The sequence below is a fragment of the Anolis carolinensis genome, chromosome 2 (genome assembly GCF_035594765.1).
Source record: "Anolis carolinensis isolate JA03-04 chromosome 2, rAnoCar3.1.pri, whole genome shotgun sequence".
Lineage (NCBI taxonomy): Eukaryota > Metazoa > Chordata > Lepidosauria > Squamata > Dactyloidae > Anolis > Anolis carolinensis.
Window position 1 is genome coordinate 275,435,245 of NC_085842.1, and position 14,603 is coordinate 275,449,847.

At 41.9% G+C, this 14,603-nt stretch overlaps 1 protein-coding gene across 2 annotated transcripts in view; it reads right to left on the minus strand.

Annotated features, from left to right (window-relative positions):
• The window catches only part of rgmb (repulsive guidance molecule BMP co-receptor b), a 46,525-nt gene extending 43,038 nt beyond the window's left edge, over positions 1-3,487 (minus strand). The window contains exons 1-2 of one of the 2 annotated variants that reach the window (XM_008103077.3): positions 3,348-3,487; positions 82-168 (exon numbers count right to left, since the gene is read on the minus strand). In XM_008103077.3, the coding sequence (XP_008101284.1) occupies positions 82-86 (5 nt within the window). In that variant the 5' untranslated portion in view covers positions 87-168; positions 3,348-3,487. Of the gene's footprint in view, positions 1-81; positions 169-2,048; positions 2,363-3,347 lie in introns of those variants that run through there. The other variant, XM_062972233.1, reaches the window with a different exon arrangement.
• Positions 3,488-14,603: the final 11,116 nt, after the last annotated feature.

Consider the following 14,603-nt stretch of genomic DNA (forward strand, 5'->3'; position numbering starts at 1 on the left):
CATTAATTCTAAAATGTAGGTGCATAAACAGGGAGAGAGGCTAAAAATAAAAGCCCTGTCTCGAAATATTTGGCTACTCACATCATTTTGAAGCCTTCTGGCGGAGAGAGCTCCTTCGTCAAAAGCACATTGTCCAAGACTGGGCCTTTCGGGTGGGTCGCTCAGGACCTGTTTTTTCATTGGGGGAAAGAAAGGGAAATTGAGGCTGAAGAACTGAAGAAAAGCAAGCTCTAGATAAGGGCGGAAGCCCTGGACTGGGCAGAGGCGGAGCAGCAGGTGCCAAAAGCCCTTGCAAGAGAAAGGGCAGGCATGCATTTTCTGCCCATTTATGTCATGAAACCGAGGTGTTCTATCTTTCGCAACAAAAGTTCACAACTTCTTTACCAGTCCTGACTCTGGACCCTATTGTCGTTGTAGGTGACTTCAAGTTATTTCCCATTTATAAAAACCTGAGCAGTTTATACAAACCCCTCAGCCATGAAAGCCCACTTGGGCAACTCTGAGGGTGCATCTACAACAGTGTAGATTTAGTGCTGCTTGACACCCACATTAACTGCTGTGGGTCAATGCTATGGAATCCTGGGAGATGTAGTTTCACAAAGTCTTTAGCCTTATCTGCCAAAGAATACTGGCTTCTCATTGAACTGCAAATTACAGGATTCCATGACAAAAAGCCACTGCAGTTAAAGTGGGGGGTCAAACTGCATTAATTCTACAGCTTAGATGCAACCTGGGTCTCGGAGAACCCCATGATAGAATCACCATAATTCGGAAACAACAACAACAAGGAGAAGGAACCTTTGAGGGATTTGAGTATGCTTGTCCATAGTGTGACCTTGGCACAACCTCAAAAGAAGGCACTCCCCCCCCCCACCAAAAAAAATAACCCTCCAAAAAAAAAACCTTGCCAAAAGAACCCCACAATAGGTTCCTTCCCATTACTGTTGTGTACATTCAGTCACTCCTGATTTAGAGCGACTCTAGGCAAACACAACAGAGTGGGTGTGCCCTTGGCTTTCCTCTGAGGTTGAGAATATGGGGCTTTCTGGTCAAGCAGGACTCAAACCTGAGTCTCCCAAAGTCCTACTTCAACACTCAGTCCACTATACAGTTGGTCTTCAATCAAATCTCAGAGTCCCCTTAATGCAGTGCTTCTCAGACTATAATGAGGGTATGTGTGGGTTTTTTCTCTCTCTCCCAGTATTGGGCTCCTCGGCCCTTTGTTAAACCAACTCACAAAACATGTCTCAAACACCTTTCAGTCAAATCAAGATGGTGATTTCATGTTTGGGTTGAGTGAGTTTTCCAGGCTGTATGGTCATGTTCCAGAAGCATTCTTTCCTGATGTTTTGCCTGCATCTATGGCAGGCATCCTCAGAGGTTGTGAGGTCTGTTGCAAACTAGTCAAGTGGGGTTTATATATCTGTGGAATACTCAGGGTGGGAAAAAGAACTTTGTCTGTTTGAGGCAGGTGTTAATGTTGTAATTGGCCATCTTGATTGGCATTGAATAGCCTTTCAGCTTCAAGGTCTTTGTTGGGAGGTGTTAGCTGGTCCTAAATTATTCATGTCTGGAATTCCTCAGTTTTCTGAGTGGTATTTTTGAGTATTAAAAAAACTCTAAAATCAGGAGAGTAAATAAAGAATACCACTCAAAAAAACAGGAATTCCAGAGATGAATCAATCAGGGGCAGGTAACATCACCCCACAAAGGATTCTCCCAGGCAGGAAGCAGCCAGAGCTCGAAGCTGAAAGGCTATTCAATGCCTATCAATTGCAACATTCACATTTTCCTCTAGTAGACACGAGTTCTTTCTCCCACCCTGGACATTCCACAAATATATAAACCCCACTTGACTAGTTTCCACAGATCTCACAACCTTTGAAGATGCATGTGATAGATGCAGGCGAAACGTCAGGAAAGAAGGTTTCTGGAACACTGACCGTACAGCCCGGAAAACTCACAGCAACCCAGTGATTCCGGTCATGAATACCTTCCACAACAGATACTGTATAATGTTTTTCTTCTGTTAGGATTATTACCGGTACCTCTTTTTAGCCAGGGTAGCACACAAAGATCAGCCCGGTGCTGCCAAAAGCGTCACTCCCATTCTTCTGGGCTTTCTTTTTCAAAGAAGGATCCCTCCCGTCTTGCAAAATCTCAGCTGTGGCACGCCCCACAAAGCGGGACCCACCGCGAGAGAAGGTCTGACGGCGTGGACCTCCCGGATCTGGACCAAACTGAGCCTGCCTTCGGCCCCTTCCCCGCCGCCCACGGATCACGCGGGTCAAGGAAGGAACGCCACCCGCGGAAAGAGGAGCAGCTCACTTCCAAACGGGGAAGGGTCCCAGGAGAAGCGCCAAGCTTCATTGGACACCCTCCCTATCTCTCTTTCTCTCTCTGACAACATCATCTCTGAGCAAATGCTACCTTCAGCAAGGGACAAGAGGGATCCTCTCACCTCTGCAGGAGTCTACCGTATCCCATGCTGCTGTGGACAAGTCTACATAGGGACCACCAAACACAGCATCAGCCGAACACGAATCAAGGGACATGAAAGGCACCGCAGACTGATTCAGCCAGAGAAGTCAGCCATAGCAGAACACTAGATGAACCAACCTGGACACAGTATATCATTTGGGAACACAGAAATGCTTGACCACTCTAACAACCACCCTGTCAGACTAAACGGAGAAGCCATTGAAATCCACAAGCATGTGGACAATTTCAATGGAAAGGAGGAAACCAGGAAAATGAACTAAATCTGGCTACCAGTATTTTAAAAAACCCTCTAAAATCAGGACAGTAAATAAAGCAAACAAGGGAATTCCAAACAGGAAACAATCAGGACCAGCTAACACCACCTAACAAAGGATAACCCCCAGGCAGGAATCAGCCAGTCCTTGAAGCTGTACGGCTTTTCAATGCTAATCAAGGTGGCCAATTACAACATTCACACGTGCGTCAAACAGACAAGAGTTCTTTCTCCCACCTTGGACTTTCCACAGCAATAAACCTCACTTGCTTAGTTTCCAACAGACCTCTCAGCCTCTGAGGACGTAGGCGAAAAGGGCTGTGACTGTGTAGTTCGGGCCTGGGCCAACTTTGTCCTTTCTCCAGGTGTTTTGGACTTCGACTCTCACCATTCCTAACAGCCTCAGGACCCTTCCTTTCCCCCCTCAGCCGCTTAAGCTGAGGCTGTTAGGAATGGTGAGAGTCGAAGTCCAAAACACCTGAAGAAAGGACAAAGTTGGCCCGTGCCTGGGGTAGATGTACTCCAGATACGTTTAAACGGGATCTCTGTCCTAACTCTCCTCTTCCTCGGCTACGAAGCAAGCGGCACTCACCGGGCGCATCGCATCGCTGGCGCCTTCCTCGCAGCAGCCCAGCCGGGCAGGCGACCCTCCTTTGCCTTGGCCACTCCTCAAGCCGCCCTCCTCCTCCTCCCTCTCCCCGCCAAGTGCAGCTCCCGCCTCTTCCTTCCTTCCTTCCTTCCTCCTCCTCCGCGGAGTCGCCGCCGTCGCCACGGATCAAGGAGGGCGAGCGAAGCGACTGCCGGCTCGGAAGCTCAACCAACACCCGGGAGGAAGGCTCTCCTCGTCGGCGCTGGCTTTCCCGCCCACCGCCTTTGCTGCCCCCTGCCGGAGAGCGGGAGAAGGCGCCTCGCCTCTGGACCCTCCGCTGGACTGACCAGCCCTTTCTCGCCCTTGCAGACAAAGAAGGCTTTCTCTTTTGGCAGCTTGCTTGCTTTCTCTTTTTGCTTGCTTGCTTGCTTGCTTGCTTTCCCCCCTCTCTCCCTTCCTTCCTTCCTTCCTCTTTCTTTTCTTTTCTTCCTTTCCTTCCTTCCTTCTTTTTTCTTCTTTCTTCCCTTTCTTCCTTCTTTCCTTCCTTCCTTTCCTTCCTGCCTTCTTTCCTTCCTTCTCTCTTTCCTTTATTCCCTTCCTTCTTTTCTTCCTTCCTTCCTTTTCTTTCTTCCCTTCCTTTCTTTCTTCCCTTCCTTCCTTCCTTCCTTCCTTCCTTCCTTCCTTCCTTCCTTCCTTCCTTCCTTCCTTTCCTTCCTTTCTTTCTTCCCTTCCTTCTTTCCTTCTCTCTTTCCTTCCTTCTTTCCTTCCTTCCTTCCTTCTTTCCTTCCTTCCTTTCTTCTTTCCCTTCCTTCCTTCCTTCCTTTCTTCCCTTCCTTCTTTCCTTCTCTCTTTCCTTACTTCCCTTCCCTCCTTCTTTCCTTCCTCTGCTCTGAGCTCAGGAGGAAAAAGGTGCTCATAGAAGACTCATCATAGGGTGCATCTTCCTTGCAGAATGAATTTAGTTTGATACCACTTTGACTGCCATGGCTCAAAGCTATGGAGCCACAGGCGATGTAGTTCAGTAAGGTCTTCAGTGCTGGTGCCTCACCAAATTACAAATCCCAGGATTCCACAGCCTTCAGCCATATTAACTTAAAGTGGTGTCAAATTGTGTATCTATTCACTGGGTTGCTGTGAGTTTTCCAGGCTGTATGGCCAATTGGCCATGTTCCCGAAGCATTCTTTCCTGACGTTTTGCTCGCATCTATGGCAGGCATCCTCAGAGGTTTGTGAGGTCTGTTGGAAACTAGGCAAGTGGGGTTTATATATCTGTGGAATGATGTCCAAGGTGGGAGAAAGAACCAGTGGTTCCCAACCTGTGAGCTGTGGCCCATTGACCTAAAAGCAGATTATTAAATTCTGTGGGTGATTACTGGATGGCATAGGTTCTGTATCAGAAACTAGAGCGGATGTGGTCTATCCAATACAATTTTCTGGATCGGCACCCCAAATAACCAAACCAAATGTAAAGTTGACCACAAACAGATTTGTAACCCCTTTGGTACTAATGTTGGAGAATGGTCCTGGTCAAAGGCGGGGAATCACTGATTTACACATATGACCAGCCACTGCCAGAAGGGACAGAGAAGTTTATCTATGCTGATGATCGTGCCATCACCACCTAAGCAGGGAGCTTTGAAATGGTTGAACAGAAGCTCTCCGAAGCTTTAGATGCTCTTACTGCCTATTACAGGGAAAACCAGCTGATTCCTAATCCATCTAAAAAGCAGGCATATGCTTTTCACCTTAAGAACAGACAAGCATCTTGAGCTCTGAGGATTACCTGGGAAGGAATCCCACTGGAGCATTGCAGCCCACCAAAATACTTGGGAGTTACCCTGGACTGTGCTCTGACTTACAAGAAGCACTGCTTGACTATCAAGCAAAAAGTGGGTTCTAGAAATATCATCATACGAAAGCTGATTGGCACAATCTGGGGGTCGCAACCACACACAGTGCTTTGCTTCTCTGCTGCTGAATATGTATGCCCAGTGTGGAAACATCTCACCAGGTCAAAAAAAACACACAATCAAAGCACTCCTAACAGATGGCCATCCAACCTCTGGTCAAAAACCTCCAGAGAAGGAGACTCCATTATGCTCCAAGGCAGCAGTGTATTTCAGTGTTAAACAGCTCTAACATCGGGAAATCTTTTTCTTGCCATTTGAATCCATTTCTCTATATCCTAATCTAGCACAGTGGAAAACAAGCTTGCCTCTTCCTCGATATGGCATCTTTTCAAGTATTTAAACATTGGTTATCATGTCCTGTCTCATCCTTCTCTTCTCCAAGTAAACAGACCCAGCTCCCTGAACCATTCTCATAGAGTTTGGCTTCCAGACCTTTGACCATTTGAGTCGCCCTTCTGTTGTCAATATCCTTCTTGATCCTTTGCTTTGTTACTATGAGTCCAAACTGTATCATTTTCAGCTCCATTTTTAGAGGTTTGTATGTGGAATGATAGTCGTTCACTTTCAGCATCTCACCTCTCTGGTATCCAAAAGGGCTACTTATTTTTGGCAGTGAATGTCTTGAAAATGCTTTCCTTGCCTATCAAAAGCAAGGAGAGACTTTGTTCCGAGCACATTTTTCTTTTTTAATAAGTAATTTCTTTATTCAAGAGAGAAAGAAAATATAATAGAATAGTAATTATAAAACAAACTACAGTAGAGTCTCACTAATCCAAGCTAAACGGGCTGGCAGAAGCTTGGATAAGCGAATATCTTGGATTATAAGGACTGATCAAGGAAAAGCCTATTAAACATCAAATTAGGTTATGATTTTACAAATTAAGCACCAAAACTTCATGTTAGACAACAAATTTGACAGAAAAAGTAGTTCAATACGCAGTAATGTTATGTTGTAATTACTGTATTTACGAATTTAGCACCAAAATATCACGATATATTGGAAACATTGACTACAAAAATGGCTTGGATTATCCAGAGGCTTGGATAAGCAAGGCTTGGATTAGTGAGACTCTACTGTAACACCTTTTGGCATATTTAATATGAAAAAAAATTACAGAACTACATGCTACCTACTACTACTACTACACACCTGCAGCTAAGTAGCTATCAAAAATAACAGAGCATAAACACAAAAACAAAACATACATGCAAAAACTAAGCAAACAAAAAGGCAGATGTTCAAATCTCATACTGTCTGAGTTTGTATCACTTATTAATCTACTACTCCTTTTAAATAATATTATATAATCACACGCCTACTAATTCATCATCCTACAGTTGACAAATGCCCCCCTTTTTGTTGTCCTCAGCACATTTTCCAAAGGAATGCCTCTTTTGAACTTCACTGAGCAATCCCTTCATATTGTAATAATACACAATATAAAATAAATACTGAGATGGATTGAACAACACAAACAAAGACTCCAGAGTGCAACCACTGAGCATGATGACTTGTTCCCCTAGCCCAAATTATGTTCTGAGTAGATTTATTTCAGAGCCAATGGCGGGACTTGTGACCTTTTAGATGTGGTTCAACTTCATTTCCCAGTGTTCCATATCATTACCCATGTGAGCTAGGGCAGCTGGGACCTACAGTCCAAGAACATGTGAAGGTCCATATGATTCCAATTCTATCTTCCTCAAAGAGCTCCAATTATCTTACCTTGGTCACCCCTGTGGTCTTTCCTCCAAGGATTGGTCATACTGAGCATCCACAATGCGGCATGCGTGGATTTCTGTAAGTCTTAATCAATTCCTCACTTCAGTGGGGGTTAACTCTTATTGTTCTCTATGGTACTTATCTTCAAATAGATATATACCGGAATGCATCATCAGGGGCAAGTCACTCATCACATCATCCCAAAGTTTTGTCATCTACCAGAGTTCCTTATCATTCACAGCCTGACTGAATGCGGTCAGAATGAGATTTTAGGTATACAAACAGACTTATCTCCTATCATGACATTAATAAAAAAGACAGAGCTTTAAGTACTTTAAGAAGTGATTTAATCAAGACTGGTGTGGGATCTATATGCTTCTACTGAGTCCTCTTCCAAGGACAACCTAATCATGTGGCTGAGAAGCTCACCTTCTTAGTCCATGAAGTATTCAATCCATTTTACATAATCATATCTTAAAGCACTTCTGATAAAACACACTATCTTGTTTGCCACATATTTTCCCCCTTCGTCTGAGCTTCTATACCTTTATCGGTATGTAGCATTCAAGGACTGAGGTTTTCCATTTCCTTAGATCTGTTGTGTAATTAACTGGGAAACCAAATAAATGGGGTTTTTTTTCAAAAAAATTATCTGCAGCCTTACCTTTTTAAGACAAGGGTGAAACTATACATTAAAAGACATGCACCATTACATCGAACATGGTTCCCTTCTAAAATCAAAGGCTCAAATGAGGACTGTCATAGGCAATGAAAGACACTTTGTCTACACAGCGGTGGGACTCTTGTGGCCCTTCAGGTTGGCTGGATTGCAATGCCTAGTATTCATTATCATCGGTTGGACTGGTGGAAGTCATAACCCAACAGGCTTTTAAAGTATCTGTTATGTTATGTTGTTTATACCTTTGTTATGTTATTTTAAATTACTGTTTTAATTACTGTTGTATGTAATGGTATGTTATTGTTTTTGGGCTAGTCCCTGTGTAAGCCAACCCGAGTCCCTTCGGGGAGATGGAGGCGGGATACAACAATAAAGTTATCATCATCATCATCATCATCATCATCATCATCATCATCAGTTAGCCTGTATTTGTCTCTCCTCTGAGTTACATGCACAAAGAAGGGAAAAATAGGAAATAAGATCTTTCTTCCCAATGTAAATTGCATCTTCGTAGGAGGAGGTGATTTTTCTAGGACAACATGGACAATCCCTTTGTTTTGTTTAGTTCTGATTTCCAATATGATTGTTTGAATATAAATCTTATTGAAAAGATTGGGCCCTTCCAGATGTTTTAATTTTGCTGAAGCCCCAGTTTGTTTGACCAGCAGCTAGGAATTATGGGAACACTAGTCCAAAACATCTAAGGGACAAATCTTCTCTTTCCTAACTGCAAGCAATGTTTAGAGATGAAGGAGATAGAGTTTGCTCATTATGAATCTATTCTGTCCCATTTTCCCCCCGTCCCTTTTGTATAACCATGCATACGCATGCGCGCAATGGCGCGCGCGCACACACACACGTATTTGATGCCACCATAGATTTTGAACTAAATACAGTTAGACATATTTTCTGCTAGATCAGGTCTGAACAATTTGTGGCCCTCCAAATGTTTTTGACTTCAGATCACAGAATTCCTGACCATTGGACAAGTTGGCTAGGGCATCTGGTAGTTGGAGTCCCAAACACCTGGAGGCCACAGGTTTTGCAGGGCTGTGCTAAATCAATCTGCAAATGGCCTCTTAAACATTTCTACTCTAAAACAGTGCTTCTCTATCTGAGGTCCCCAGATGTTTTTGGCCTTCATCTCCCAGAAATCCTAAAAGCTGGTAAACTGACTGGGATTTCTGGGAGTTATAGGCCAAAAACATCTGGGGACCCCAGGTTGAGAACCACTGCTCTAAAAACATTAAAAGGAGTGGGGCCATTTTGCATATTCAGGTATGAGATGTGTTCTGCCCACCAAACCCAAAAGCCATACAGAATAATACCACAACTTTATTTGGTTACAGCTGTAATAAAGGGTTGGCAAATACATGGGTCTAGATCCAGTCATCAACCAACCACCAGCTGATAGATGAACCCTCTAGAGATGGTCTGAGATGTACCAAATGGGCCAAACCCAATCATAGCTTCTCAGTTGCCAGTGTTTCGGGGAAGCTTCCATCTACAGATAAGCAAGACTGACTCTGAACCACATTCCCTGAGTCCTCCATTTGGAACCCCTACACAAGCCTATGCCTAGTATTGGCAATCCAATACTAGGCAATTGGATTCAAGACCACTCCATAAAGTTGTAACAAAGTAGAATACTAGAATACATATCCTCATAAAACAAAGGAAAGGTGGGTGGAATGAAGCTTGGAGTAATCAGCGTGCACTCCATCATGGGAACAAAAACTCAACCACCTTACTGGAAGTGAAAACTACATTTAGACTACCCCAGATGACAAAGCAGGGGCTGCCAGCCGAATAGTGTATAGCATGCTGCTGCCAACCCATTGATTGTCCCCAGCACCAGTAAAACATAACCTGGAGACAGGGAGATTAAAAAACAAGACACTGTCATGTGACAACTGGGAGAAACTGCCATGCTTTGCACCCCCCCCCCCCAACATGCAACCTTGGCTGACTAGCTATATTATGCATCACATTTATCAAATTTCCCTTACGAGGAGGAGACTGTCTCCAACATTATCTTCATGACTGTGGCTTACCATTTGCAGTGGCAACAATACAGCATGTTTCTCAATGATTTACTGGCAGCTGCTGCAATCACTGAGAAATCACTGGGTTGACAAACTGGCCACCATTTTGTATCTTCCACAATGGTCCTTGCATGGTTTTGAGGACTGGGGACGAAATCCACAGACATTTGTCATTTGGAGATTATATGACAAAGGGACCTTTTTTTTCATTTTTTTCTCTCAGAAAAATACCTTTTGAGATATTATAGCCCTTCTATAGTTCTGCCCCCACTTTCCAATACAGCAAAGGAGGAAATTGCAAAGCTGCTTTCAATAGGAAAGGTAGAACATCAGCTTTTTCAAGTATAGCATCTTGTTCCGTGTTCAAAGAGGCAAGAAAAGAAGCCAGCAGTGGACAGAGAGCAGATCTTTAGCTCTTTGTCATATATCTCCAAATGCACTTAGGAGTAAACTAAAAGGCCTGAAACCCCAGGTTCATAAATTGATTCATTAGTAGGTCACTGAGGTTCTCTAATTTGAGAAACCACCCATGATGGCGCTGTAAGAAAATACCATAAAAGCTGAAAGCATAAACGGAGCAGTTTTGAGCTCCAATAAATCTCAAATGCTCAGAGATACATTAATATTGTCTCATCCTAAGGACAGTTTCATTTTACCTTGGAGTACTTCACCAAGACATAATGGTTGTGTTGATCTGCAGAAAATCATTTAAAACAAAAAACAAAAAACCCCAAAGTAAGTATTTTAATAAAACAAAGCCAAATAATTGCCAACATTAAAGTCCACTTTTTCGATTTTTGCAACATGGTGAAATGAATCACTGTGGATCACTTGCCTATTGCAGTTAGTTAAATGTATGTATCACATCTGAAAAGGTTGATGGTAAATAAGGAAAGAATAATAATCAGCCCATTTTCATTTTAATGGAAATTTTGAATGCATCTTTGCCTTTTCCTCTCTTCCTTGTCTATCATTTCTAATGATTTCTCTTCAAAAGCAGTCAAGGCAGGGACACTCCTACAATTAGCCAGATTGAGACTGCAGATTTTGCATGATATGAAAGGGCAGCTAATCGTTACTTATTTACTTTATTATTGTTAGTTTTTAACTCATCCCAGGGATTGGAAAATGTTCTTGGAAGGTTTTCTGGCTCATCTGCCAAACTAATTTAGCTGACCTTAGCTACTATAAGCCGCATCTCTGCCTCTCACTTCCACCTGATAGTCCCAGGGATATTGTGGAATCGTTGAACAAGTATCTGAATGTGGTTTTGGAGGGGACAAGGCCACAAAAAGTGATGCTTAATCCAGAGATATGGTAGATAGAAAAATCTTCTGATCTGTATGAAAGTATGAGACTGGTATTGTATGGATTTTCACCACCTCCCCATAACAAAGTCTACAACTTAGGAATTTTCCTGGATCATTTATCTATGGAGGTGCTTTGGCATTTATCAGACTTGGTTGCACCCCTATTGGGGAAAGGAAATGCTTTGGTCCAACATATCCCGGTCTCATAAATTAGACTAATGTCATGTGCTCTAAATTGTTCTACATTTGGGGGTTCCTGCATATGCAGAATGCAGCTGACCAGCATATTACAGTTTTAAGAGACCCAATTTTGCTTATAATGTTAGAGTTGTTTTAAACAGTGTTTTGATTTTTTTCATTTCATTTTAGTTTTATTCTGGGTGTGTTTGCATGGAAGATGGGAATCCAAATATGAAGAGATAAATAAAATAGTACTCTGCATCTTGATTTGGGTGAATGGCTTTCATTTGCAGGTCAGGTAGCAAAATACCTTGAGTCACAGCAGAATGTAGGTTTTTATGTTACACAGGTTGAGTATCCCTTCACTGAAATGCTTGGGACAAGACACACACACACACACACACACAAAACACCCATAATTCAATATCTTGGTCTGAAAATTCATGGTAGCAGCCAGGAGGGTAGTTGTTTTGATTAGAAATCCTAAAGGCAACTTTTGTCTGTTTCTCTCCTCCCTCCCTTGTTGTAAGCGTAAAACAGATCTGACACATAAAATAATAATGAGGGAGAGTTCAAAGCCATTCCAGAAACCTTGCCTCAGAGGATGTATTCTAATGCAGTTCCAGCCTCTTTCTCCTGATCTCATGGTTGAGGTTTTGCCTGGGAAAAATAAGGAAAAATGAGAATTCAGTCAAGAGGAGAGTAGTTTGTTCCTTCTCTCAAGGAAGATTAAACAACATGTCTAAGTACTTATCTTATTAGGGTTAAAATAAACACAGTAATGAAATAAACACATTGTAATTTAGTCCAGAATTGGCCCCTTCAGCTCAGGGGACCTTGGCTTTGGCAGCTGTCCTGGGCTAATTTTTGTCTGATTTCCAGCTCTTCTGACACTTCGAAGAATTATCCCTATGGGATTTCCTTTGGGTTTCAAGGAATTGGAAACACCATAAAGGAAGATGCAATACAATCTGTCCATATTTTTGGCTACCCTTCAAAGTTTAAGCCCAAAATAAAACAAAACCCTAAACTGACAATGAGATTAGCATTAATATAATGAACCAGCTTCTTTGAGCTGTTCTGCATACAATGGCTTGTGAGAGTGAGCAAAATACTTGTCCCATTGCTTAGAATCCCTTAATTCAACATTCTGATGTACAGAATTTAAGAGTGAAACAAAACATCTGTTTCAGAGTTTGGTAAAGTCGTTTGTTTCAGACTACATCTACCAGACTCACCCAAATAGCTTTTTAACTTGTCAAAAAATTGTAGATAACCATTTTCTAAACTCTGGACCATCTGTAAAGAAAGTTACTGTACATTTTGTATTTGATGCAGACCCTAACCACAGACAACTTACATAACTTTAAAGTCAGTGATTTTTTTTTCATATCAGGAACGTCTTGGGAAACTGCAAGTCACTTCTGTTGTGAGGGAATTGGGCATCTGCAAGGACATTGCCCAGGGGACACCCAGATGTTTTGATGTTCTACCATCGTTGTGGGAGGCTTCTCACATATCCCCACATGGGAAGCTGGAGCTGACAGAAGGAGCTCATCCGTGCTCTCCCCAGATTCGAACCAGCAACCTTCAGGTCAGCAACCCAACTTTCAAGTCAGCAGTCCTGCCGGTACAAGTGTTTAACCCATTGCGCCACCGGGGGCTCCTAAGTCCATGATTAAGACATTGAAATAGTTCAATATTTTCCATAACTTAGTACAGTCATTAATCAGGGTGGTGGCTGCAGTAAGATATCAGAAGAAGGGGTGCATCGTTATATAACTACAAATCCCATGATCCCATAGCATTGATTGATTACAGTTAAATTGGTGTCAAAACTGTATTGCATTCATAGTGTAGATACAGCCTTGAACTTGGAAAACCAGCTATGAAAGTACTAGACAAAATCCTGAAGTATCAATACATAGAATTGAATACTAGATTTAAGATAGTCCTTGCCATTGTATTCTTTATTTTTATAGATCATGAAAAAGGCTAACAGGCAGAAAATCAACTCATTTGAGCTATGGTCCTGGAGAAGAGTTTTGCAGATACTACTGACTGCCAAAAAGACAAATGAATGGGTCCTAGAACACATCTCCATAAAAGCTACAATTAGTAAATGAAGGCTGTTGTATTTTGGCTATATCATGAGAGATGACTCATTAGAAAAGAAAATAATGCTTGATAAATTGGATTTTAGCAGAAAAAGACAAAGATGCTGTTCCAGATGGATAGACTCAATCAGGGAAGCAATTGCCGGGGATCTTAAAGACTGAGCAAAGCTGTTGATTTGGAGACTTGAAGGCCTCTCATTCACGGCGTCACCATAAGTAAAAAATGGACTTGAGAGCAGTTAACAACAAAACAGGCTCTCCCATATGCCTTATTCTCATTTCCACTGGAGTTAAGACCATGACATCTTAAATAAATTGTTACTTGGTGTCCATATTCATATTCAAATGATTGAAATGTGGAAGTTTCTGTACTGACCTTGAGACTGAGGAGGAAAAAAAAATGGAATGAATAGAGCTCTGCAAATATATTTACACAAGTTATTAGCTCTGCAGATTTTTTAAAAAAACAGCTTGTCCTTCTATCTGTAAATACAGAATTGGTTTTTAAAAAAACAGCCTCAGATCTTATGATATTGGTTAATGCTGTAATCAGCAGAGGATTACAAAATAGGGACCTCTTTCTATTACTGCTTTGCAGTAATTTCTAGAAGATATTAGAATAAACGTAGAGCACACAGTAAACGTAAAAACACTGAATCCTCTAATGCAAGAGTTTTAAGATTTCAGATGACTTTTTCTGAGATTAGGGAGAACTATGAAGAAAATATTTGTTAGATCATTGTTTTAATGTGTAGAAAAAACCCCAATGTTTCTGCAAAGAAGCTTTTTCTCCTCTCCACCCTCCGCCCTGAACATATTTTTTTTACAACACCAAGGTTTTTTAAATTGAAGATGGAGATTTCTTTCTTCTCTCCTATACACAAATTTACACATATCCTATATCCTAGTTTTCTCAAAAATGTTTTCTACCAGATTTCAACATTGAAGCAATAATGATTTAATCCCCAATCGAGTAACTAAGAAAAAAGTCCTTCTGAACCCTCTACGTTGGTAGGTTTCATGGGGTTATCCCCTTATTTTTGTTGACTGTATCCCCTTCCTACACTTCCCCCATTGAAATCTGTGGGGGTGAAGGATGAATGTGAATTACTAGTCTCATTATCCTCAAAGGATAGTCCTGTAATTCTCTTTTAGAACAAAGCAGTAATAGAACTCCATGCCTTGTTTTGTCCATTCACTCCCAAAACTTCCAGCCATTTGCTGTTTTGTTCCTTGTGGATGGTGCAACCTATAGAAAACAGTAAACTTGGTTTGTATAGTTGTTTTAACTGAAATAT